A 26,791-nucleotide genomic window follows, 5' to 3' on the forward strand; every position below is an offset into this window, starting at 1 on the left:
TTGGTCTTAAACTTTATTTTATATCAATTCACAATAAAAATGTGACTTGACCCACATACTGCTCTTTTGAAGAAATATTAATATACATCAAACCATTAAATTTGAAGTACATTTACCTGCATGTACAAACAGTTGTAATCTACCAACTCTGCAAATGGAACAACAATATTTCATGTTTCCAACATTAAGTCAGCAGTAAATTGAAAAAAGCAACTAATTTGCAACACACAACCTTTCAAGGACAAAGAAGTACAGAATAATAAACATAATATCTGAGTGTATTTTTAAATCTTCCAAAGGAAAGAAAGATAACAAATGCCCCAAACCATTATTTTTTTTTAATTTTTACCTTTGAAACCTGAATTAAAATGCAGAATAGTTTTTTCAATGTTAGATGTGTAACTCCTCAAATGTAAAATAGTTAAACTGCCACAAAATCTTTATAGTCAAAACAAGACAATTAGGTGGGCCCTAGTGACTTTATCTTCAACATCACAATTCCCCATTTTATACACACCTCTGACAATTTTATGAAGAGAAATTTTGTATTTTTTAAATTCACGACAAAACTGCATTAACATGGACACTGTGAGTATCAACGAGGTCAGTAAGATAAATATATATTTAAATAAACTATTACGGTTGAAAAATTCAGTATGAGACAGGGTTTACTTTATTAAATGCAACTTTATTGTTGCCATCTTTTCTTCATTTATTAAACAAACTGAATAGAATTCCGAACACGCTATTGAACAAAAGGTATAAAAGTCAACTAGAAGCAATAATCCTATTTTTATACAGCAACAAATCAAATGCACAGTATTTTTTTTTTTGTTGTTTTTTCTGTGTGTGTGATCGCAGGTGATTGGCTTTAAAATAAGCTAACTGCCTGAAAGGCAAAATTCCTTTATAATTCCAGCCATAAGTCTGTGAAAGAGACTTTAAGGCAGCCCAACATCTTTATGATGCCGCATTATGTGCTGGTTCTTCTCTGAAGGCCTTCGGAAACCTTTCTTGCAATACTCACAACGGTGAGGGTAGTCTTTTGTATGAATGGAAATAACATGCCGTTTGAAGCCTGAGGCATCTGTAGTGCTATACTCACAGTACTCACATTGATAAACTTTTCTGCCACTGTGTGTTTTCATGTGTTTTTTCAGCTCATTTTGTTGCCTAAAGCCCTTTCTACATCTCTTGCACCTGAACGGAAGATCCTTTGTGTGAACTGAGAGTATGTGGCGACTCAGAATGAACGGATCTGCAATCTTAAAGTCACAATGTCTGCATTGGTGCAATTTTTTACCCTTGTGAGCCGCCACGTGTTTTTTCAGTTCTGAAGGCCTATGAAAGCCTTTATCACACATATCGCATTTATGAGGATAGTCTTTTGTGTGGACTGAAATTATGTGTCGTTTCAGATCACTTGAGTTTGAGCTCTTATGGTCACAATGCAAACACTGATGTGTTTTACTTTCTTGATGCATAAGCGTATGCTGCTGTAGCTCTTTGGTATCTGAAAAAGTCTGGAAACAAATATCACACTTGAATGGCATTTCCTTACTATGTTTAGTCTTTATGTGAGTTTTCAAGTTAGAAGAGTCGGCAGATCGGTATTCACAATATTGGCACTGGTATGGTTTTTCACCAGTGTGGATTCGCATGTGCTTCTTGAGCTCTGACGGATGACGAAATCCCTTGCCACACTCTACACAAATATGAGGAAAGTTCTTGCTGTGGATAGTTAAAAGGTGACGACTCAGTAATCCTTGTTCTGCTGTCTCATAATCGCAGAACTTGCACTTGTGCATTTTGTTAACTCCTTTGTCCCTGTGCACCATCTTGTGAGTAAATAAAGCTCCTGCATGAGAGAAACTTTTCCCAAACTCATCACACTCAATAAGCTTTTCTGTTTTGTTGGTCAGCTTATGACTCTCCAAGTGGTTATGTAAACTTATTTTTTTATTCGTAGTGTAATCACAGTCTGTGCATCTGTATTTCTTCTTAGTAAGAAGGTGCTCTGGGTGGTTTTTCATGTGCCTTTTCAAGAAACCTCTAGATTTAAATTTCTTTCCACAAATCATGCAGGGGTAGACTGTCAACGGATGACCATCAGGACCAATAATTATTGCTGAAAAACAACAGAAAACTTGATCAATATTACACTTCAACACATTTCATATTTTAACCTTAACAATAAGCTGAATTGTTAAATAAGATCAAGTTTGTATGTATTATTGAATGAAGCTTTCCTATATTTCTTAAACAGAATCACCAGTCAGTGTTCCAATGTTAAAAGCTGCAGTTTCAGAACTTCTGCATTTGGCAGCACTGTGAAGTTAGAAACATTCAGCAGGATGTATGCCTCTCCCTCCCCCCCCCCCCCCCCAAAAAAAATCCATGTCACATAAATTGATTTTTTACAAATTCCTTTAATATAATTCAACAGTTATTAAACTTCTAAGAGTCTTTAAATATTGTCTTTTAATTAGAAACTATAATTTTAATCAGAGAAGGAAGTGATATGACATAATCTGTGAATAACAACCTGAAACAGCACGCTATCATAACAGGATTTTCATTCAACATTAAGAAAATGAACTGATTCTACTCATGAAGGCACAGACGCATATGTAACAATCAAGCTCATTACTGGGTTAGGTGTAAGAAATGGACAGAATTATTAATTACTGTTTTCATTAATTATTATTGTTATCAAGAGAGAAAAAGAAACTCAATTTTAGATGCAGAAAACGAAGCTATCATGCAGATGTTCTTCCCTTCCAGTATTTCTATTTTAATGTACTCTGACTGAGTTCACACATTAAATACATGCAGAAACTGATGCTGGTGAGAAGAACAGCATTCAACTTGTTAAACTGAGTATAATTACTAAGTATATCACAAAACCTTCACCTACTTTCCATGAATTAGTAGACGAAGTTTAATCTGGTAGTTTAGTTACCTATCACTGACTACAGTTCACATGCCCCCAAACTAACACCTCCTCCTTGTGCCATCTGTCGCCAGAAGAGAGATTCAAGCAGGAGTCAATGAGAACGTGTTTCACATGAGGACACTTCAAAGCTTTGGAAATTTTTCTTTTGCACTGATCCATCAGCCTGAATTTGTTTAGCCTAAATTTGTCTAGGCATGCTCAAATACTCTCTTTTCCAAAAAATGTTTTAGAAAGAGAATTTACTAGGTAGCTGGAAATATAAAAGCAAACTTTAAGGATAAAAATTGTTTGGTTTACTAATTGAGAGTTAGGAAAAAAAAGAATTCCTAGAGTCAAGTCACAGTTTGGGAAAGGAACTTTTGGTATAAATGAAATCAAGGCTACTAAAGCAGTCATGTGCTTTTTCAACTTTATCAGACCAAATAAATCATTCAGACCATAATGCAGCAGTAGTAGAAATCAAACAATGCCAGAATAGCCTATCTGTTCTTACAGTCATCTAAGAACACTGGAATGAACCTGAAGATAATTTATTTAAAAAAAGGGCATAGAATTTACACCACCTGACATAACATACAAAGTTCAGATTTTCCAGTTGCTTATTGAGTTGATATAATGCAATGTATTAAGTTTGTTTTCTATATCCTCAATAAAAAGTATTTTTTTTAAGTACTGTTATTCAACACTGGCTGTCTAACATCATCTTTTAGAAAGTTATATTAAAATTAGCGTAGGAAATTAAGTTGATAGGCTTTTAACCTTTTGCTATGACACTGTTCTTTCTATCTTGGCTCTGACGCCAAATTTCCCTTAAAAAAAATAAATCCAAACCGATTACGTCTTTAAAAGATTTAAAATAAAATATGCACTTGCCTATGAGGTAAAAAGTGTTGCTAACAAAACAATTCCTCTTTGTGTGTGAGGAATAAATAAATAATCAAACAAAGTAATCACGTTTTTTTTATAAGATACTGCACGCGCTATCAACAAAGTACAATTGCTTATAGAAAAGTACCTACATAAACCAGAGTAGACAGCTACTAAATACTCACCTGTTTGATACTGTCTAGACTCAGGTCTCCTTTTTTTCTTTGGTTTTTGCTTAGCCAGTCTCCCAAGTCCAGCTGACTCATCTATGTGCAAAAGAGCACTTGCAGTGCCATTCCGACTTTCAATCCCATCATTATTATTACCTAGCAAGATAAGTTAAAAAGTTACTTACTGTCATCACTCCACATATTCTGTGAGCCTCAAACTCTACAACGGTAATTAAAAAAAATGGCAAGATAAAGTATTAGCTTGACATTTAATCAAACCATAATAACATACAGGATGAGCTGCAAAACTGCTCTGTATGTAATTTATGAATTGTTTAGCATTATAAACGTGAAAGTGTTCACAATTTGCAGGAGTAAAGAGATTTCCATTTCCCAAAGAGTTCTCCTTCGAATGCAGGGTTTTTTTCCATTTCTTTGGTTACTAACTATGCCCAGAATGTTTCATATCAGTAAACACAAGCATATCGCAGCATTCATTGTGTCTGACTTTCTACTCAGTCCTGATATACAGACTAATGCGTGAGTTCCCATTTGCTTCTGGGCATCTGAATTCACCTAACCGAAGTTCCTCACACACCAACTTTCAAAACCAGAACTGTGATCAGTGAGTCATTCTGAACAGCCATAAATTTGCATTCAAAGCACACAGCATATTGTTTGTGCATCAGTATTTTAGTATTTACAAGTTATTTCTATTAGAAACAAGGAGGATGTACAGTATTCATACAAAGTGGGAAATATCATCTTTGCCTCACACACTAATGGTATCATGTGATATAAAACAAACACAAGAATTAAAAGTAAATATATAAAAGTAAATGTCTATATAGTTGGGAAGATATTTACTGCCTATTTGTTTAACTTTTGGTGATTTGAGGGCATAAGTAAATTTTAAGAACAAAATTTTGTGGAGAAGCATTTACTTGAATCAGAAGGCAACAGCTCCTATTGAAAGAAGAGCACACAAATAAAACATGAAGACAAAAGTGGAAAAAAATGCAAGATGCCCAAGAGCTGGGCAGAGTGCAGAGAATAAATATTTATGACTGAATGTGAGAAGAACCGTAGCCATGAACAGACATGTGCAGAGCCTGAACATTCTATCCGTATGCTAGCAGAAGTGCTGAATAGTAAATGTGGCAAGTGACATAAACGTCCATCTCATACAGAGAAAGCATAATTTGCAACAGGTGCTGGAAGAGTTCTGGAATGCAACACAAAACAGGACTAAAACATTTTCTAACACAAGAACAGATTTGTGAAACTTGCTGCAATGTAAAGCACAGTGGAACTGGCCTTTGCCACAATACAGCAGCAACACAAGTTTCACATTTTAAGATCCCACTGGTATCAGCTCTCAGACCCTCTTTAACTGGAGGAGAGTTCTGAGAAGTGCAGATGACAACCTCAGTCATTTCGTGCCTTCATGCTTCATTATTTCATTCCTTCCCTCCTTACCTCCCACCTCACGTTAGGTGTGTTATTGCTGAAAATATGATCACTCTACTGTTTCCCATATTCTTAAATTCCACTTTAACTTCCATTCTTCTTCTTTTTTTTTTTTTTAAATACTCTGTGCTCAAATTTCTCATTCTTCTTCAGAATCACTCAATGTGCTCTCTACAACAACTGTCTTGAGTTCACTTAATTTCATTTTGAATTCCCAGTCAACTTGGCTTCTGCTCATTCCGCTCAACTAAAACTGCGCTCACCAGCATTTGACCAAAGATAACGCTCTAGGTGCATTCTCACTTGTCTCATAAGCAACTCTGAACACATTCTGCTTCCTGAAATCTTGTTCTCCCTTGACTTACTTTCATCATTTCAACCCTCTGTTACATTCTCAGCACACCCCTGACATTTGACATAATCGTTGTCATGTATACACATATCTAACTATTGTCCTTTACTCAACTACTTCTTCTGCTTCATTTACCCAAAGTATGTTTAGGAGAACAGGACAGTACAGAAACATTTCTAAGAACTAGATTTTGCTTTACTGGCTCATGTAAGTTGTGGAAATCAGTCTGTGCACCAGTTGGTGCTAATATTCAGGAAAAAATATTCTGAATGTTGGAAATTTTCTAAAAGGTCCCACTACAATTTTAGGATGTATCTCTTCAGTTTCTGTTTTGTTAATTATTTCCATGTGTTAAGAATCACATTTATATATTCCTTCTAGAACTCTTAAATCAAGCGGGTGTCAGTGTTTCACTGTTTAGCTGAATCTTAAACATTCCTATTTGCCATTTTCAAAAAATATAAATATTCAATCTTGTTCCCAAGCCAGCTCTTACTGTGTTCCAAAATTGTAAAGGACAGATGTACTTGCGATACAATTTTTCATTTGAAAGCCTACGTACTTCCCCTTCTAACACCATGAAAATACAAAGAAAATAGCCTGTTAAAAGAGAAAGAAAAAGAAGCCTGCTTTACAGCTTCTCTCTTCTTCCCTTTTTAATTTTAAGGCTCATTATGCCAAGAAATCATTCTTAATGTAAAACCTTTTAAAAAGAAATCGCACACAAAAGCATAAACACTCCACCATCCTCCAAAAAAAGTGATCTCTGACATTTTGCTACAGCCCGTGTCACCTGTTTGCATATTACCTACCATAAGCTGCTGCCCAAGCTATGGGCATAAAAGTTTTAATTTCAGTGTCATCAATTTGCTGTTCATGGGCCACTGCTGCATCCTCCTCTCCTACAATCACTTCCATATAAACCTCATCAGCTATTTCTGCAACATCTAAGAGAACAAGAAATTAAAAAAAATAGTTAAGAACACTGCACTGTTGAAAGTGAAGATCCCTGTCCCCAAATGAAAGCCACCTACTTACTTAAATCTTCATCTTCATGCTGAGAATCATTTACAGTCATGTAAACCATTTTCTCCCTTGGAATACGAATACTGCTATTTTGATCAAGTAATCCGACTGCGTGATCATTCTCTGGCTCGCTCTCCACAATGTCTACTGTGCCTCCTAATTAGGAAGAGTTAGGAAATATTTTTAAGATACTTTGACTAAATTCTATTCTAAACTGCAGAAAACCTAAAGTTTGTAATTCTTTAACATTTCGACCCACAGCTCTTCATAGTCGACTTCTGAGAGAATACAGAGCCTCCAATTAGGCAAAATTTCATGTCAGGTTGGAGTATTCTAAAACAAGCATATTTTACCTAAATCATCTTCTCCAGGATCTGCTTTGAATATATAGACCTTGATGACTTCTGGACAAATGCCATCCACTTTACAAGAGCCACTTTCTGACTCTGCTTCCATGGTAATTTCAGCAGAACTTTCGTGTTCTATCTTGCCAGCATCATCCACTACAAAAACAAGTCATTATGATTATCCAATCATATATAAACAAACAGATATGAAAGACAATTTACTTTATTACTAAAATTTGAAAGCAGTTTGAAATTACATTATGATAAAGAACCTACCCATAAATATTTTTTCAAATCCTTGAAAACAACAACAATAAACACAGAAATAAATTCAAGCCATAGTTGAGATGGAACTGCAAGAGTGCTGCAGTCAAACAACTAGAAGCATGAGCACCACACTATAAAAGGCTAGTGGGGAAACAGTGATCTGCAGCAAGACAGTGGGAAGAAAATAGCACATCAGTATTTACCCTATGGTATAATTTCACCTATTCTCAATTTTAACTGCCTTCTCCTTCCCGTCTAACAATCTATTAACTGATTTTTCCAGAAGCATTACCTGTTGCTCAAGCCTGTCTCTAATGCAAGAGATTCTATTGAGCAGAGTAAGACTTGGTTCTTTGCAAAGCAGTGTTTTTTACCGCTTTTTCAGCTGACCAGAAATGAATACTACAGGAAGATAAACATCCATCTTTTCTCATCCACCCAACAGCCAAGGGATGGAAGGAACATAGATTCAAAGCCCTGCCCTGACACTAATGCATGGGTGAACCTATTCAACTCGTCGTTCATAGTGCCCTTACAGAAAGGGATTTGCGCTGGATTTTATACTAGGGCCCTATATACTCTCCTCACTATCAGCTGAAATTGTTCTCTTTCTTTCAAAAGTACATTGACATCAATTTGAATTGCTGCAACTTGCCTTTGTCTCCCACAGAAACATGGCTAATGACAACTTTACAAGGAACTTTACAAGGAATCATATTTCTGATTTTTAAGAAGTAGATCACACTCACATGTGCACACACAAGCTTATTTTACCAAATATAGGCTTTCAAGACAAGTTACTAAATATGCATTGGCAAAATCAAATCCAGAATCTCTGGACCTTCAAGGAATCTCCCAATTTCAAAAGCTTAGAAGTTTCTCATAGTCTTGAATTTATTTAATTTAAGAACTCTTAACAGATGACAGGCTTGAAATTTTTGACTTTTTAGTTCATTAAGTTACATGGCTCTGAGGGAAATATATCAGCCTCCAAAAGTATAAATTTGATTCATGATAACCAGGCACAAAATCTATACTAAAAGAACTGTACAATAAATTTTGTAGATTTTTTTAAAAACTACCATGCCTAGCATATACAAAATAATTAATGTAGTGTGCTTACTTTACTGACACTCATGAAACTACTCCAATAACTAATCACAGTTTTGCTACTCATTAACTGTGCAAACTTACTATTTACTTTAAGATCTACTGAAAACAAATTAAAAAACCTTCAAGTATTACTATTATTTTCTTGTCATCATGACTATATAAAGTATTTGTATCAGACAAATTTCTGTCTTATGTATCAACACAAAGAATTGTACATGAGTACAATTTCTCAATCACATATCATTAGTCAAAAGAAATATGAAGTAACATATTAAATTATGAAGCACTGAAATAAGCTTATCTACCACTCTCAGCAGAAAAACAGCAGCAGAAAAGCATTAAATGCCATTTTTCCAAGTTCATGATCATTGGTCTCTGTAAAGAATGCTTCAAGTTTCAAGTAGTATGGTGTTTAAAAAATGATTTTGTGTCAAGGCACAACATAACATGCTGTTTCTGAATCCCAGAGCATTTCAGAATTAAAAACCTTAAGATGTTATTTGGATCATGTTAACAATGGAGCTTCACAGCATGTCTGTTCAGTTATTGAACTGACTTTTATAAATGTCTTGGCATATGCATGAAACGCCAAATGTCACTAAAACTCTGACAAGAAATTAAACCCGCTTTGGTTCCTATATTAGATTTATGCAATTGTTCTCCTCTAACTTGGCTGTTTCCAGTGTCACACATGTGTATTTGGAAGGCTTTCAAGTCAGCGTAAACTGATTTTAGATCACTGAAGCCAAAGGAAAACTCTGCCACCAAGTTCAACTGCTGCTGGAACAGACTCAAGGAAGAAAAATTACAGCTGAAGTAATTAAAAAACAAGCAAACCTATGTGCACCATATGAGATGGGCTTGTTTCTTCTAACAAAAACAGAGAAATTATCAAAAACAGATAAATTATCTATTTATGGAAGTATCCCTTGATAATACTCGTAAAACTGTAGAAGTTTAAATTTTAAAAATATGCTCCATTTATTCTTTAAAAATAAAAAAAGAAGTTCTCCAAGGTTGAAACTCATCTTTTAAACAACATAACAACACGAAAAAATTATTATACTATTTATAGTTTATCCCTAACTCCCCTCTCCATTCATTAGTACTTTAAAAATGCAACAGCTATTTAGTTCAAATATTTTTTAACAGTTCCACTAACATGCAGTGAAACAGACGTGCAGCTATAGTCCAACTTTCCCCATATGAAAGAAAACAAATTTCACTGACAGATGGTAACGCTTGAAATACTGAAGTCCTTGAAGGGATTGACAAAATAAGACAATCAGCAGTAAAGTAGCAAATAGGTAACAGAGGGAAGAAAAGTAAGGTGGAAAGAAAATGGAATACAAGAAGATAAAAAAAAATCAGAGAGACAAATAAGGCAAATGAAAAAGTCTCTCTCTCAAGCAAAGCCCCATTTCCATGGTATTTTGTCCTATGACTAAATAAGCATTTATCCATACAGATTCATTGATGTTCTGGTAGTGTTTCTGAAATCTGTTTTCTGTTTAACATTTCCCCCATGTTTCTGCATTTTCCATGTATCAGCCTCATAATCAGACACTGGGCAGTCATGTGACTTATCACAAGTCACACTAGAAAAAAAATTCAGTATGGCATTTTTCCAGTGCTATCGTACACTGTGCATGTATATAAATTAGGTATTAACTGAAACTAAATGCATGAGATTAAGTTTTCACTACTAGCTGGTGTCTTTACTTGAATAAAAGGGTAGCTTCAGACAAACTCTCTAAGTTTAAAAAAAAAAAAGAGAGAGAGAAAATGATCAGTAACATCATTTCGTGTAAACTAAATTCCAAGAATGCAGTCTACAGCTAGTTGGCCGATACTCTTCACAGATTTCACTGATTGATGAGTCTGCTCTTTGTATACTGCAAGGTGTAAGAAACAACTAAAAAAAGTATGCATTTCCAATATTATAATAATGACTTCCATATAATGCTTGGGGTTTTTTTTTTTATTAAAAGCACAAACAGATGAGAAGGGTTTCTACAACAAGAAAGACATGACCAAATCCCCATTTAATGCTTACCTAGTCATCATTTACAATACGGAGCAAACAACAAAAAGAGACCAAAAGGCATGAAAAGAAGGAATTAAGGGGCAAGCAAAGAAAAACAAAGTACTAACAACAGATCATTTAATTTTATTCTATTACAATGGCATTTGCTTTCCAGAAAATGTTGTATCTGAAGTAACCAATTCTTCTAGAGATACTTCAGAAAAAAATCTGTTTTGACACCAGTTTAACACCTCAAAATCTGTATATGGAGCAAGTAGACAAAAAAAATCTATTTTTTCATCCTTTACATTCCCAAATGATTCCCTTCATCACTAACAACATGCATATCATGACACACTTGTCTGCATACAAAAGACACAACCCTGTTTAACCGTTCTTAATGAAAAAGGCCACTGCTTACTATCATGTTTTCTCTAAACAGATTAAAAGCATGCTGTATTCTCCAAGTGGACTTTGTTTAGGTATCTGTGATATACACGTCTTACTTGTAGTTCACCTGAGAGCAAAGAACTCCTAGTTCTCTGAAAAAGTTAATTCTACTGTCCAGTTACTTCATTAATGGCAAAGCAAGTTTCCCAAGCTGTGGGAGAAATCTGCTCTGTTTCAGTTTTAATACTACTGCCATCACACATGAGCAACCGTATACCCCCACGTGTCTGGAGCTCCCCTCAGGGCAGAATTTCCTTGGCTCTGAGTTGGTATCTAACACTCAGCCGTGTTGTTCTGCCTTCCCCAGCACACAAGATACACAAAGCTCTGAGGCATTACTCAGACCAAGGGAACTCCTCGTCCCCTTCACCTGACACGCTGACCTTCTGAGCTTCCTTAGTTAGAACCACTCTTACTCAGGACTTCTCTAATGGTTAGAAAGAAAGCATGACAGCAAGTTCTACCTCACAGAAAGACGTGATTTGCTGCATCATTAGGAATTTCCAGGGAAAAGAGATAGGTACTTAAGTTTAAGCTAAAAAAAAAAAGGCAAATAAAACCACGTTCATTTTCTTGAATAAAAGTCTACTGCATGGCAGTAATGAAGGCATGAGCATTATGAGCATTTTGTTGATTAGGTCCACTGCTTTCAACCTAAACATATTGTCCAAGGATGAGAAAAGGTATATTTCATCTAGACCTAAGAAATGATGTAATCATTTTATCTCTTTGAGGGTGCCAAGTTCTGACTCCTGCAAGAAAAAGTGTTAATTCAGATACAATAAACAAAGACACTTCTAAACATCACAAAGCTTCCTAAATCTGCAGGTTACAAGGTAAAAGTAAACTTTGTGAGGCTACCCTTACATGCCTCCACCCTCCCCTTATCAAACCTCCTTTGTACCTTACCAGTTTTACTGCAATTAAATATGTGTACCCAAGAATACAACCTTTTGTCTTACTTCATGACAAAGCACATGTTTTACTCTGCCAAACTGAATAAAATCAGACAAGCATATGATTAGCTGTAAGGTACTATTCTGCTTGATTATTCCATGACATTCTGGAGGTTTTTTTTCCTAAAAATTAACTAATCTCACCATTACTGTTTCATTTGGGGGAAATCATTTTCCAATCCTTAAGATTAACTACCAATCAATCTGGACTGGCGTGTCCAGAAAATTTACCCTTTTCTGATCAAACATTATGGAGAATCCTCATGAACTAATTTGTTATGGCTTACGTGAAAGAAAACCTGATTTATCAAACTTCCTGGAATCCTTTCAAGCAACAGATTAGTAGCAACCTCTGTTTAATGAATAAATACCCGACTCAGTTCTGGCATAAGTGCCCCAAATCTACCACAGACCAAAAGGCCAGCTTAAAGCTAAGGCAAAAAATCCAAAAAAAGAGGTAAGTTAGCACATCAGAAAATATGTGATGATGTAAGTTGTGTCAAGAAGCACTATCCTGAAAATGAAAACACAAAGACATAGCAACACGGAGGCTAAATTAAAGGTAAATGGGAAAAGAAGTATTAAAATAGTAAGTTAGTTTCTTGAAGGAAAGTCACAGAATGAAACACACAGAGGTTGTACTCTTTGAAGAGACAAAGGTCTGAAGCCACGAAAGAAAACAAAAATATAAGAGAAATATATCGCATATACTTAATAATTTCAAAAAAAAGTATTTACAGCATAAAATAAGAAAATGATCTCATTTTTAAAAAAGCTAAGTAGACACAATTCATCAGGAATGAAAATACAAACACTTAGAGAGAGCCAAAAGATAGGAAGAAGATAGCAAAGGATTTTGCCTATGACTTCCACTGCAAAACAGAGACTGAGAAACCTAAGACCACAAAAGGAAAACAGTGTCAATCCCTGCTTTTCAAGTGACAGTACAGAAGCAGATGGGCAAAAGCACTTTGAAGAACACAGTCAGATTCCCAGATCTGGGAAGCAGCAGCATTTGCCTACCATTACAGCAGGCAAAATTCTACATTTGCCCTAGCAATTCAAGCATGTCTGCCAGAATCCAGCATGAACTTACAGGTTAAGAAGAAAAATCAAAAATTTGGCTGATGTTATTATCTTTTAAAAAACACTTACTATTAAGCAGAACTGAAGAACAGAGAGTCAACAGAAAAGATCAAGAAACACAGTGTCAACACAAAGAAATGGAAATGAATTCAAATGATGTTTTCCCTACAATGGAAAGACTATTTGGAAAGACCGTCTTTACTTGAGGGGAAAGTACTAGCCTCTGACTTCAAAACCAGAAGAACTTGTTAGGCAGACTTTAAACACAGTGGGTGGTAATAGGGAACTTCCCTTTAAAATGAACTGTAGCACATACTTAACATTCTAAACACAAATAAAGACTTTTTTGAAACAAAATGATTAAGTATTGACTTATTTAAGGTTCTGAAGCTAAAGAAAGCACTTTGCATGACTATCAAGAGACATTTAATATTAAATAAAGTATGGAATCGACATGTCTACAGAAATATGTGACTGAAAATGGAGACTATCCTAATACAACTGAATCATTAAATTCCTATGTTCTCTGTCAGTTACCACATACTAACAACAGATACACAGAAGTCTTTCTCGCTGTCGCAAATTTTAGGGATCATGCAACACAGCATCTGCCAATACACTCTGTCCTCATCCGTGTCTGTCCCATTATCAGAGACTACACTGGCAATGGCTGAATGGGACATCTAACATATCTACACTGCTCATTACTTGAATTTATGAAGACACCAGTTTGTAAAATGTTCATATGCCAGCAACCCCAGAACCTCCCTCTGTTGTCCAAGCTTTAGGATGATAACTTGCAGAGGAAGAGTGAGCAGACAGCCAGGAGCAACAGCATCTTAAAGTGCTACTGTCAAGGATAAGGATCAGTGAAGGATCACCGGCAGAGCCCCTACGCAGTCAGGTCTCAATTATCTACAGGTGGATTATCCACTTTGTTGCTTAACTATTGCTGCAAGTGCAGAAGCATTTGAGCTGCTTTCATATGAACTACCTGGAGTCCCAAATTAGAAAATTACATTTGCGATGTATTATACTGCACAGAGTGCATGTACTAGTTTGGATAACTATTATTTCAGGTATGTTTGTGCTCCACACTCAGCAGCATCTCTGATCTCTTCTCTCCATGTCACCTTTGCATATTCTTGCAGCTTAATTTTACAATATTTTGTAAATTTATATTTTGCATTATCCCATTTCATTGTTTTCCCAGATAATAGAGAATTAACTGTACCTCATATAAACTCAAAACATGGCTGCACAAGGTTACTCAAGGAACTCAAGAGATGATAAATTAAGAAATGCAGTGATCCTAGGTAAGGAGAAGCAACATTAAAATCCATAAGCACAGAATATAAAATTAAAACAAGTTATAATACATTTAAAAAGAAGCGTCTAAAGCAAAAATAAAAAAAAAAGTAACAGTGGAATTAAATGATAGAGAGCATCAAGTATGCCTCATCAATGCCATCATTTAATGCTGGACAAACTTGAAGTGATCTGAAATGGCAATTAAACAAGCTAACTAGCCTAAAAAACTTTTTCTATTTCTACAACAAACAACAAACACCCAGGAGTAACACATGGATGTTCCTAGGTGTTGCACTGAGTAAGAATCATAATAAATAATATGCTAAGAGTAAGTTCTAGCTTGCACAAATGCATATCCCTAGTAGAAAATGACCCAATGATTTGCTACATTCTTTCCCTACTCCTCACCTGAAGTCTCTGAAAATATCATGATTCAGATGGATTGTGATGCTGTTTCTAAGAGAAGGGGGATTAAGATATTTAAGGTTGCTTCTCAGCTATGAGCAGCAATATCTATTCTTTTCGTTAGCAGCACACCTTCATATCCCTGCTTAATCAAGAAGATGAAAACACATTCTAATAGCAAACAAAAATATTATTGCTGGTATCCTAACTATAAATGCGAAGTGAGAGTGGGGGAGGTTAGCAAAACACAATACAAGGATAACAAATATCTTTTAGATTTCCAAAAAAGTTTTTTGACTCTCTTTTTCCATGAAATAATTTTGCTGCTTTCTTAATGGCTTGGCAGTAATCTTACTAATCTGCACATACACTTATGTTCAAACAATGCCATATTTGTTTTCTTTCAGTTCATTCTAAGTATATAGCATTTAGCTTACTGGAATTCTTACTTTTGTTCATATTCTATAAAACACCACAGAAATAGTTTATAATCAGACATGCATTTGCTAGTATTCCTCTCCATTACTTTCACAAGAACTTTTAGCTGTTATATATTCCTCAAAAAAAAAAAAAAAAAAAAAAAAAAAAAAAAAAAAAGGACCACATTTGTGAGACTCTTGTTTCATTAAATACAGAACATCTGTTTTTGGCATGATACAAGCCCTCCCCTCAGATATTTCAAACGCCACCCAGGCCAATATCCAGGGAACTTTTATGGCTTTGCCTAGACACTTACAGGAAATCATAAGGTAATCTTCACAGTTGCCCTTATCGTCTTGATGTTCCACAGGGATTCCATTGGCATCAATCACTGCTTCTGATGCACAGTCAGCCACCAAGACTTCTTCCGAAACAACATCTGTTCCCAGAGTGTCAGTGACAATATCTGCTTCTTCAACATTATCATGAACTACATGTTCTACATGTCCAACCTCAGGTACATGCATTGACTCACTTGTCAGTACATGTTCTGGTATTGACATTGCTTCTGCTGTTATATCAGAAGCTAAAACATCATCTGGAACGGTGCAATGAGCCAAAGAAACCTCTTCAGCTACATCTGTGTCCAGCACTTGTTCAGGAATAATGACAGTTTCAGACACATCTGGCTCCTCCATGATATCTGGGCACTGAACATCCTCGATAACAACATCCTCAATGACATCTTGGATTACTACAGAATCTGGATCATCAGGAACAAAATTATGCACAGTTATATCTGAGTCCACTACATCTGAAACAAATACTGTTTCCTGTACTTCCACAACAATCTGATCTCCATCCATATGGGCTGCATCAGATCCTGGAAAATATAATTATTAATAGCATTTAAATTATAAAACTAAGTCAAGTGTTTAATCTTGAAATTACTTCTATTTTACTCCAACTTTTACACTACGTAGTCATTTAGCCAAGCCATCATAATAGCATATAAGCAATTAAAACAGGTAAACATATAGGGTAGCTGAAAAAGCACTAGAACGCAAGTGATTCTGCAATTTCTCCAACACCCAATTAACACTTCACAGAATCAGCTCATTCATATTGCTCTGAGTAACAAAAACAACAACAAATTGAAAGCGACCACTCTATAGAAAATCACTGACACCTTTAAGAAAAAATAAACAACAAGCAGTCAACAATATTTAATGTGAACACTCTTATCTATGTATTATCTCCTGACAGACCTGTTGGATCAAAAAATGCATTTGGTTCATGGGGCTGCAATTCAAGCCCATCTTCATCCATGGCCTTTAACTCTCATCAGTCACAGTGTCTGTAGAAGGTAAAGAAGAGAGGTTATTTAACTAGTAACTTTCATACTAAGAAGATTATCTCTGCTTGTACAATAGTCATCATACGAAAAGATAAAATTCTGGGCATACGGTAGTCAACAAAAAACACTTCTTGGCTATAAGATGCCCCAGATTTCAGAGTACTTCTGCTTGGGATTCCAGAAATACTATTCTGTAGCACCAAATATCCAGTGCCTGAATAAGAGCAATGTGAGATTAAGAAAGGAATATGAAAAATATGATTTCCTTATATTCTTACAAAGAAAAATGTTTTTAAGAGTAAGTCTGGGTATGTTCATTGCTCAAGTCTTTTTGGGTGGTGGGGATACAGCATTCTCAAATCAGTAAAGCTCAAGAAGTTTAAGCTAAAGGTAGATCACTAACAGTAACGTGAATCACTTCTGATGTCCCCTACATTCATAAACTTGGATAGTCAGGAGGAAATTAACTTTTCTTATGTCACTTCAGAGATAGAAATCATCAATGTTAGCCAGGTCTAGAACATTACATCATGGATTTTTTAATCTCAGATGTATGAATACTTAAAAGCCACCTGCCCCAAGCCAAACTGTCAATTTGCTTCTATAGTAAAAATATCACCAGTTCTCAGAAGTACCAAATGTCAAATTCTATCAGATTTCTGTTATTTAACAGAATGTCAACATTTCTTCAATACCAAACAGCAACTGAAGGCTTTTACTCTTCTTAACAAAAGAACAAAACTACGATGTTGAAATACTTGCTAAAAGCTACAACCCCCTATCTAGGTTTTGGTGTTTATATATATGCACACATAATAAGGATCAGGCTATTTGGCTAAAATGCAATCTAATATAAACTTGTACTAGTGCCTCAAACTTAGTCCAACTAGTGTTCTAAGGGCTGAACCAGCAAGAGGCAACAGAATATTGCTGAATGTTTCTGCTCACAGAAGAATTGTAAAAGTAAGTGAAAGGTATGGGCCTCAGCAGTCCTCCTTCCTCTCAACACTTTTCACAGTGATGAGCAGAAACCTCCCCACTTCTGTAATACTATCACAATAGGCCCAGAGGAAGCATTAAGATTCTGTTCAAGGTTTCCATAAATTATACCTTTTCAAAAATTATGTCAAGTAAGTCTTCACAGAGATAATTTCCATGAAAAAGAAAAATTATCAACCACTTCAAAACATGAACCTATAACCATAATCTGTAGTAAGTATTTTCTAGACTTCACCTTCTTTCTAGCTCAAATTTCTCAACTCTTTGTAGCTAACCACCTAACTTACAAATCAGAAAAATGTATTTTTAAAAGTTGAGGATGAAATTTAACCAGAAATTAAACTAAAGAAAAAAACAGCTGCTGTGTTCTAATTTTCCAAGGGATTCCCTACTTCCTGTGCGATGTTCAGTTGGGAACATCCTCAATTTTAAAGACAGCTGTGCTAACAAATCACTGTGGTGTCCAACTGGACACAAGTCATTCCACAATTATTCTGAACGCCAAGCTTTTCTGTAAAAGCATCCACTATTAACAGGAGCATCTATTGATGCAGATGCTTTTTCAAGATCAAGGGCAGAAGAAAAGTGTTTCTTAGTCTCAGATTCAAGATTATAGTTTGACTGATGGCACATCAACTTCTGCCATGCCAGAGAAGCAAGAACAGATTAACAAGTTGCACATAGCTATTTAAGCAAGAATTTATCATGCCCAGATTTGTTCATTTCTACCTATTAAGTACACATGTAGTCAACTATGAATTTCTTTCCTGTTCATAGTGTCATCTTTTCCATGTTGTTTTCAGTCTTTATTCCTTTCTGTTACTTTTCTCCAACCTCTTGTACCTTTATCTGCATCATCTTCATTACCGACTCATTTACTTTCTCCCACCTTATAACTACAGTGCACTCCCATCATTCACACAAAACTATGCTCCTCATAAATTTAGAAGTCCCTTTGTAGCAAAGATTGTATCAGTAATTTAAATATTTTTCTTGGAGGAGGCAGAGAGGATTAAAAATTGGTAGAAATGAATCTCCTCTCTCCTCAGGCAACACCCACGTAAGAAGCTAGCGCTCAGTCTCCAGGTTTCTGGGGAAAGTCAAGATGCTGCTTCTGGCTGTGCTTGTGAGGGTTACAGTCGTATGTATTAGCCTCTGATCAGGCGGAATCCAAGTAGCTTGAAGTGCCAGTTCACCACCAGCTCCTGGAGGAAGTGGCACTTGTTTTCTCTATTTCCTGCTTTCATCACCCACCTGCCACCACTCCACCACAAATTCCTACTTCTTATGATTCATGTATACATATTTTTACTATCATATCCTTTCCTCAGACTACTTGCTGTCTCTATTATGGAGGCTCTCCTCCGTCCTCCATTTCTGTATCCTCTTCACTTATGAGACCCAGAAGCCATCTCCATTACTTCCTTGTTTCCAGAACAAGCCCACTGATGCCATCCCACCGCTGCTGCTTTCACTGCTGCCCAGAATGCAAGCAATAATTGCAAAATCGACAGCAAAAACAGCAAAAAACAATCTCTGCAGCATTCACGACAGTGCAACTTCATTAAGACTCCAGCACCAAGAGTGACAGCACAGACCTTCAACCACACATGCAGCATAACAGCACTGCCTCCTGCATATTAGTGTGCTCTTTTCAACTACAAAGTATTTTGCGAAACAAAGTCTTATATTATGCACAGACTGACTGAGGAAGTTTCTCAGGCAAGTAGGTTTTCAAGACCTAGTCTTAAAAATGCCACAGACTTATGCTTTGGTACTTGTTCAGAAGAAAAAGAAAAAAAAACCTAACCTCTTCATTGAGTATCTTCTTCAATAAGATCTCTCATAATGCACTTTTGTGTCCTGATCCTGCCAACGGATTCATCTATGCAAATCCCTATAGCTGTCCAGGACAATAAAGACCTTAATAGTCCTTCACTTAGGCAAAGAAACCCCTACAGAAACAAAGAATTTGCTACAGAAAGGGCATCAAAAAAAGGAGGTAGGCATTTAAATTAGGATTTAGCTAAACTGTCTCAAATGATAGAGGCACCCATATCCAAATCTGCAATCCAAAAAAGCATCAGAGCATTTGTCCATGAATGGGGGGAAAAAAATCCCTAAGAATTTCCTGAAAGCACTTCAGGATTGGAACATTCTAACCAGTAGGTGAGAAAATAGTGTGTTCCTTCCTGCTTGTTCTGATCAGCAAATCAGCGCAGTGGTCCAGGTTCAGCAATGCAAAGGAAGGTATTCCCAACAGTTCTGTATGAAGCTGCAGCTTTGTGATGAAGATGCTGTTCTCTGACATGAGAAATATCAAAGCTTCTCACTGTGAGCGCCACACAATGCTCAGATCTTCAAATTCTTTGACAAATACCTTAAACTCTGCGATATCATAAGGCAGAGAGGCAAATTCAACTGTTCATTTTCCTGCAAGGTTTCAAGGAGTGCAGGAACTCCTCTTAGTTCTTTCAAGCAATTCTAGTAGACACTTACCTCAAGAGTAGGTGCTGGCAACAAAGCAGACAGAAGTAATTTTCAGTTCTGGTTTCAAGACCTAAACTCTTGAAGAAAAAGAGGTGCCCAAGCTATGTCCCTATACTTAGTCCTTCTCAACAGCCAAAAATCTACGCGTCTCATGATTGAAATCTAAGTAATTTGGGAGTTGCTCTCCTAACTGCCACTGGGTACAACAGAAAAAGCCTAGCCCTGTAATGCCAGGTTTTCCATCTCCTAAAGGACGATTAAGCACCTATATCTTTTACTTGGCTCTGGGCCTATGTCAGCTTCACACAGATTTAGACTTGGTATGACTCTGATATATACCTAATCGAGTCTGTAAAAGCAATTCTTAAAAATTTACTATTTTAACCGCTTATTCAAGGTACATGCCTTCAGTTTTTGGTTGGTTTTGCTTTTGTGAAAGTCAAGGCAATGTTTTCCAGTGGAAGGGCACATAGAAAAATACATACAGACAAAATGGTATTAAGCTATTAGCAATACAATAAAGTAACTTCATAAAATGGTGGATTTTCCATAAATCTCATCTTGTCAGTCAGTCAAAAGAAGCAATGCAGGCATTCCAATATCTTATTACATTACAAGTAGTTGACTCAACAGGCCTACCAAAGTAATCAAGGTGCAGTAAGAAATGGCTGAGTTGTCATGTTTTAAGGAGAGGGCAATTTTAAAAAACAGTTACTTAGAAGAAAAGGCTTTAATATACCACAGAAATGGACTCCCTCTCTGCTCCCTCTCAAAAGAAGGGAATATAGGAAAAGATAAAAAGGAGAAACCTCAGGAAAGCCATCTTAATGAAAAAGAAATCCATAGGAAATTCCTTTGTCTACTGCTAAGAAAAAAAAACAGTACATCTGTTCATTTGTGGACAGAGGCATAAAGCAAATGACTGCACAGCAAAACTCTGCCCCACTCCTGAAAAAGCAAGGCATAAGCAGGGAAATTCCCCACGGCCAAGTCCCAGCGCCGCCGTGCATGAAGAAGACCTAGGCTACGAGGGCGGCCAAGCTCCCATCATGCCCTGCCACGGCACATTAAAAACTGCAGCACGCCCCATCCGTCCCAACTGGGCTGGCGCCCCGAGCTACCCGAAGCTTCACGGTCGCGAGGAGACAACTGTGGCTCAATGCGCGCTACTGCTGCAGTGTAATAACTCTCCCTACGTGACCCACTTAGGGAGAACGCAATGTACACTCACACGCTCAGACACGCACACGAGAAAGGTTAAGAATTACACTCCTGTAACACCTAATGCTGAAATAAGCCCCCCCCCCAGATTATTAGATGAATAAATGGAAGAATAAAAACAATGTTACAAATATGGCAGTGTAATCATTTAGCTGTTTATTTCATTAAGCATCTCCCTCTGTTCTGGTAGAAGGATCTGTTTTCATTGTGATTTAGTAAAAATCTACAGTCTTTTTCTCTCTTTTGTTGTAGGTCAGTGCTGTGGGCATTTGCAAATACAGGTTAAAAAAAATGGATTCCTCCAGATTTCAAAGAGCAATCGCGCATCAGGTGACACCTCAGCTCGTTTTTAACAGAACCTGAATTAGGGAAATAACCATTCCCCCCTCCGTGTCCTTTCGAAAGCGATGGCCACCCTGCTGGGGCTCCCTGCAGGAGAGGAGACGCTGCCAAGGGAGCCCAGGACCAAGGGGTGCCCCCCGGGTGGGGGGGGGCACTGCGCCAGGGCGGCCGGGCCAACAAGCTGGTCAGGTAGCGCCGAAAAACGGGCAGTGCCGTGCCGTGCCGTGCCGGGCGCCGCAGGAGGAGGCGGCACCGCTGGCAGCCCTGGCGCTGCAGCACAGGAAGCCGCCGCGGGCCGGAAAGCGCCGAGCTCCCCTGCGACTCGCTGGCTGGCAGGCGCCGCGGAGGGGAGGAGGGAGAGGCGGAGGAGAGAGGGGTGGAGAAGCGGGGGTGGGAAGGCTACAGGCTCTCCCTCTCCGGAGCCCGCGGCCCGGCGCTGCGACGAGCGGGGCCAGGGGCTCCCCCCTCCGGCCCGGCCCGCACCGAGGCACTGGCTACGCCGAGCGATTAATTCAAGATGGCGCCCGGCGCCCTCCGCCTCCCCCCCCCCCGCGCGCCGCCATTTTGTCTCCTCCTCCAGACACTCTCCGAACCCCCCTCGGCCGGGCCCGGGGCCTGGCACCGACCTCGCCCGCCTCTCCCCGGGCCCGCAACCCCCCCGCTGCGCTTCCGTTCCCCTCCTGCCGCCGCCCCCGCTGCCCAGAGCCGCGCTGGGGGCGCGCAGCCCGCCGGCCCCGGCCCTGCGGCCCGCTCTTTTGCCAGAGCCCTGGCGCGGCCTAGCTGCGGCCTCCTCGGGGCCTGCGCTGCGGCCTGGTGCGGGCAGGGGAAGGCCCGGGCCGGGCCGCGCGGCGGGGCCCGGCCCCGGGGCTGCTTACCGTGCGGGTGGCGGGCGGCGGCGCTCGGCGCGGCGCGGCCTCTCTCTGCGCGACTGGGCCGAGCGCGGCGGCGGCGGCTGCGGCGGGGCGGGCGGGCGGGAGGGGAGGGAGGGGCCGAGCTCGGAGCTGAGTGGAAGCGGCCAAGCTCCCCGGGCCGGGCCCGCCGTCAGCACGTCACGTCACTGCCCGAGAGAGACCCAGGAAAATGCGGAAGGGAGCGCGCCGCCGCCGCTGCCCGCCGCCTCGGGACAACCGCCCGCCGCGGCCGGGGCCGCTGCAGGGCCGGGGGCGGCTGCCAGGCCGGCCGAGGCGGCGCGGGTAGGGGCGGCGGCGGCGGCGGCGGGGGGAGGCGCGGTGGCGGCGCTAGGCTCCCTGCGGCTCCTCCTGCCGCCGCCTCCGCCGCCAAGCGCCGCTGGGGGCTCGGTGGGCGCCCCCGAAACGGAGCGGGTGCCCCGGGGACCCCCCCAAACCCCCGCCCACCCCTCCGTGCCGCCGCCGCCCGGGCAGGCCTGCCCCGCCCGCCATCCCGCGGCGCGGCCTGCGCCGCCGCCGCCCGGGCCGGCGGCGGAGGGGCGCGGAGGCCTGCCCGGGCGGCGGCCCCGCGCTGCCCCCGTCGCTTTTCTCTCTCTTTTTTTAAACTTTGTGTGTGTGTTTGGCGACGCGGATATTAAGCGTTGGTGGGCCCGGGCGTGGTGCGTGTGTGTGTGGGGGTGCGCGGCCTTGGATCACGTCGGGCCCCGGCACAGGCCGCGGTTAAAAATCCAAAATTATTATTAACAACAATAATTAATAAGGCAGCGGCGGTGGGCGGTGGCGGCAGGCGAAGCCGGAGCCCCAGTTCTGGGTGCGGGAAGCGGCTCCCGCGCACGTGACGCTTCCCGGAGGGCCGCGGGCCCTTATGTAAGCGCCGCCATGGCCGCGGCGGGGAGCGCTGAGCCGGGGGAAAAGGAGCGGGAAGCGCCCGTCGCCGGCCCTGCGGGGCTCGGCGGGGACATGCTGTCCAAACCGAGGCCCAGGCTAGCCTTGTTTCCAGATGTTCGTCCTAAAAGTTCATCAGAAATTTGTGCTGTTCTTGCATATGTGTTTTCTTATTATTTTCTTCTATTTTAGAATAATCAGTGTTGGCCCATGGAAGAGCAACTTAAAGTGTTTGAGGCATCAAAAAAAATTATGTACCTGCATAACTGCATGGAGGAGTAGGTACGTTCAAGCCAGTTGGGGTTCCTATGCAGTTGGGGGTCAGGGCTTGAGGAGAGTACTTTGTGTGCTATTCGTACCAGTTAAATAAGCTGGAGGGAAACTGGCTGTTGCACTTACCAAATGATGCAAGTGTTATTTACCTAGATTGCCACAAACAACGTACAGATAGTTTTTATGTTGGGAATAAGCCTTTGGATTCAGCTTTGACTCGACTTTAATTTTACACACACTAGTATTTCTCATCTTAACACACATGCTTAAAAAGTAACTTGCATCATGACTGTGAAATACTTCATTTCAGTGTAGCATATGGTAAACATATACTCTGAGCTGTGCAAATTACAGTCATGATACTGAGACCAGAAGTGGAACCATAACACTTCGTAAGATTAATTATTTTTAACTAATTCTATGAAGGGCATAATTCTGCTTCTGTAGAATCAGCCTTGTGTCTTGTTTTGCAGGACAACTTCCTAAAATATTTACCTTAAAAGACACTTAGCTTGATCGTATATGTGATGTTAATGCAAAGTATTTTTATTAGGACACAAGAGGACCAGAGAAGGATGATCATAGATCCATAACAACATGGTAGATCTGACAGAGAAAAGTAAAAAATGTTCAAACTGTTTGTTCTGTTTTTAGTTAGCTATCAGTAACGTCCTTGGTATGTTGGAACATATCTCTAATAGACATTTTTAATAATATACTTTCTTAGAAGCTGGGCCACTAAAGTAATTGAGGGATTGGAGCATCTGTCTTGTGAGGAGAAGCTGAGGAAGCTGGGATTGTTCAGCCTGGAGAAGAAAAAAATTGGAGAGAATGTCATAATTGTGTATAAATACTGGGCCGGGGGAGTAAAGAGGATGGAGCGAGACACTTCTCAGTGGAGCCCAGTGACAAGGACAGGAGGCAGTGGACACAAACTGAACTACAGGAATTTTCATTAAAACCTAAGAAAGAATGATTACTGTGAGGGTGGTCAAACAGAACTGGCTGCCTGGAGAGGTTGTGGAGTCTCCATCCTTGGAGATGCTCAAAATCCAACTGGCTACAACCCTGAGCAACCTGCTCTAGGTGACCCTGCTTTCACCAAGGTGGTTGGACTAGATGACCTCCAGAGAGGTTTCCAACCTCAACAATTAATGATTTTTAAGCCATTTTTGAGGGGGGGAAAAAGTGCAAGGAAAATGCTGATGAAGAGCAGGGTTATCTTCCTTTTCTGCTGTTTCAAGTGTAAGGTGTTTGGTTCAATGAGCATTTAAATTGAACTGTCATTCACATAACGAATGGCCTGTGTGCAGAGTATATTGTCCTCAAAGATTGAGCATATCCAAATGTTCAGGTCATTGCAGGGAGAGAGATCAGTAAAGCTGTGGTACCATGGAAAAGCTTATGGCTAGACATTCTGTGAAATCTGGATCATATCTTCTAATCTGGTTGGTCATTCACCCTGTCTGCAAGTACCTACTTCACCTTTTTCGCCCTGTTCCTTACCATTATGGAGCTAGATGCCAGCAGCTTTGGAGCTTTTGAGAGATACTTCATCCTGATATAGCTGTCACCCAAATATTATTCCTAGCCACTAGGGCTTCTGTTGGCAACCAATAAGCCACAAACATCCTGGTAGGATGAGAAAGATGGTAGCTGTTGTCTGTTGACCTGCCAGAAAGGAAGCCAAGTTTACAGTTGGTATTCACAGCTATTTCTGTCCTTAGAGTTAATGGAGGAGTCCAAGAGCAGAACGTGCTTGAAAACTACAGATGCAATAAGTAGGCTTGCTTCAATTTGTAAAAACTTAGGTTTACTTGCACAAATGTTTTTTGTAACTTGCACTTTCTGAAATTAAGTAAGCAGTGGTAAAAATACATTGTAAACAATGGGATTCCTGACCTTAATGAGATTAGGTTGCCTCAGATGCAATGCGTAGAGCCAGTGTGTAGCTAGTATTGATGGTTCTCCAAATTCCATGAATAGAACTTCTGACTCTAATCTTACCACCTGTGTCATCCTGTGCTTCTTTAAGGTATTTTTTACTAGAGTGTATTTTAGTGTCTAGTATTCAGTAGTAAAATGATATATCTGATTTACTCTGCCCCCATAAAAGTGACTGAAAGTCTGTGGTTTTTGTTCTGATGTCCTCTTAAATTCTATTCATACTTGGCAGTCACTGAATTAGTTCTGAAAGAATGCGCTGGTAATTTCTTACTTGGTGACTTAATCGTTACATTAACTATTACAATGAGATCAGGTTATAGCGCTTTTCTTAAAAAAGAGTCAGTGTAGTATCAGTTCAGCCTGTCCTTCAGGTCATGAAAAGGTTGGTCTGACTGTAAGTCAGTATGGCTGGTAATGGTCTCCTCCATCTTACTGATAATTTACATGTGAACAAATCATTAATTAGTAGAAAGTCTTTTTTGGTCACAGTTCCTTCCTGTTTATCATGTCTCTTATTTAGACCCCTTTCTCTTCTCTAAGATGCTTAGCAAGTACAGCTGTCCTGAGTAACACTGCGAAATTTCTGAAGCCCTATCTCCTGCATTGCTAGCAGCCCTAGGTTAGAGAAATGAGATGCCAAGGTGAGGGTCATCAGCATTTTGTTGACTGATTTGTAATCCTTTACGCAAAAAACTTGTTTGTTTCTTGATCTACAACAAAATCAAATTATTTATTTATTAATTAGTTTATCATGTTTCCTTTTACACTAGCAATTTTTCCACCTGGACAAACCCGTCAACTACTGATGAGTGATCATTTGGAGTTAAATCAAGGTTACTTCATTTTACAGTAAAAATATTCTGAGCCCATTGAAGTGATATGTCCAAGTTTTTTTCTGTTCAGTCACAGGGAGGGAGGGAAATGGGGAGCCACAGAGGCAAGGAAGTGGGGTTTTGAAAATACATTTTTATAGAATTTCTACAAATCCTTTTTCAGTCTTCCAGTTTCTACTTGAAACTCTTATTAAAAGGAGATGCTTTCTTCTTATCCAGAGACCTAAAACTTTCCATGACTTTTTGGTTTTTACTTATTAATAGGGGAACATTGATATTAGTATTGGAGCACATGCTCCAGTGGTTACTGGAAT

General features: G+C 39.4%; 1 protein-coding gene and 1 long non-coding RNA gene across 3 annotated transcripts; one reads left to right on the plus strand and one right to left on the minus strand.

Annotated features, from left to right (window-relative positions):
• ZFX (zinc finger protein X-linked) lies at positions 1-22,813 on the minus strand. 2 transcript variants are annotated; one of them, XM_062600157.1, is made up of 8 exons: positions 22,507-22,813; positions 16,491-16,579; positions 15,539-16,105; positions 7,195-7,344; positions 6,854-6,997; positions 6,628-6,762; positions 4,009-4,149; positions 1-2,128 (listed from the first exon to the last, which is right to left on the minus strand). In XM_062600157.1, the coding sequence occupies exons 2-8, from the start codon at positions 16,549-16,551 to the stop codon at positions 942-944; spliced, it is 2,385 nt and encodes a 794-aa protein (XP_062456141.1). In that variant the 5' UTR covers positions 16,552-16,579; positions 22,507-22,813; the 3' UTR covers positions 1-941. The 2 variants fall into 2 exon arrangements, with proteins under 2 accessions (XP_062456141.1, XP_062456149.1); XM_062600165.1 differs by lacking the exons at positions 16,491-16,579; positions 22,507-22,813 and adding an exon at positions 14,321-14,398 and having other exon boundaries at positions 15,539-15,626.
• LOC134153761 (uncharacterized) lies at positions 22,622-26,518 on the plus strand. The gene is made up of 4 exons (XR_009961223.1): positions 22,622-22,824; positions 23,617-23,706; positions 26,185-26,285; positions 26,415-26,518. It is a non-coding gene; the product is annotated as an uncharacterized LOC134153761 (long non-coding RNA).
• Positions 26,519-26,791: the final 273 nt, after the last annotated feature.

This window comes from Rhea pennata, chromosome 1, assembly GCF_028389875.1.
Source record: "Rhea pennata isolate bPtePen1 chromosome 1, bPtePen1.pri, whole genome shotgun sequence".
Taxonomy (NCBI): Eukaryota; Metazoa; Chordata; class Aves; order Rheiformes; family Rheidae; genus Rhea; species Rhea pennata.

What these genes read in the sequence shown, in the direction of transcription:
- ZFX (XM_062600157.1), bottom strand. Translation starts at nt 16,551, where the DNA reads ATGGATGAAGATGGGCTTGAATTGCAGCCCCATGAACCAAATGCATTT. An exon ending in AGATTACCTTATGATTTCCT is followed by an intron (nt 7,345 to 15,538) that starts GTAAGTGTCTAG and finishes TTGTTTTTGTAG; the next exon opens with TGGATGATGCTGGCAAGATA. An exon ending in GTCTAGACAGTATCAAACAG is followed by an intron (nt 2,129 to 4,008) that starts GTGAGTATTTAG and finishes GTTGTTTTTCAG; the next exon opens with CAATAATTATTGGTCCTGAT.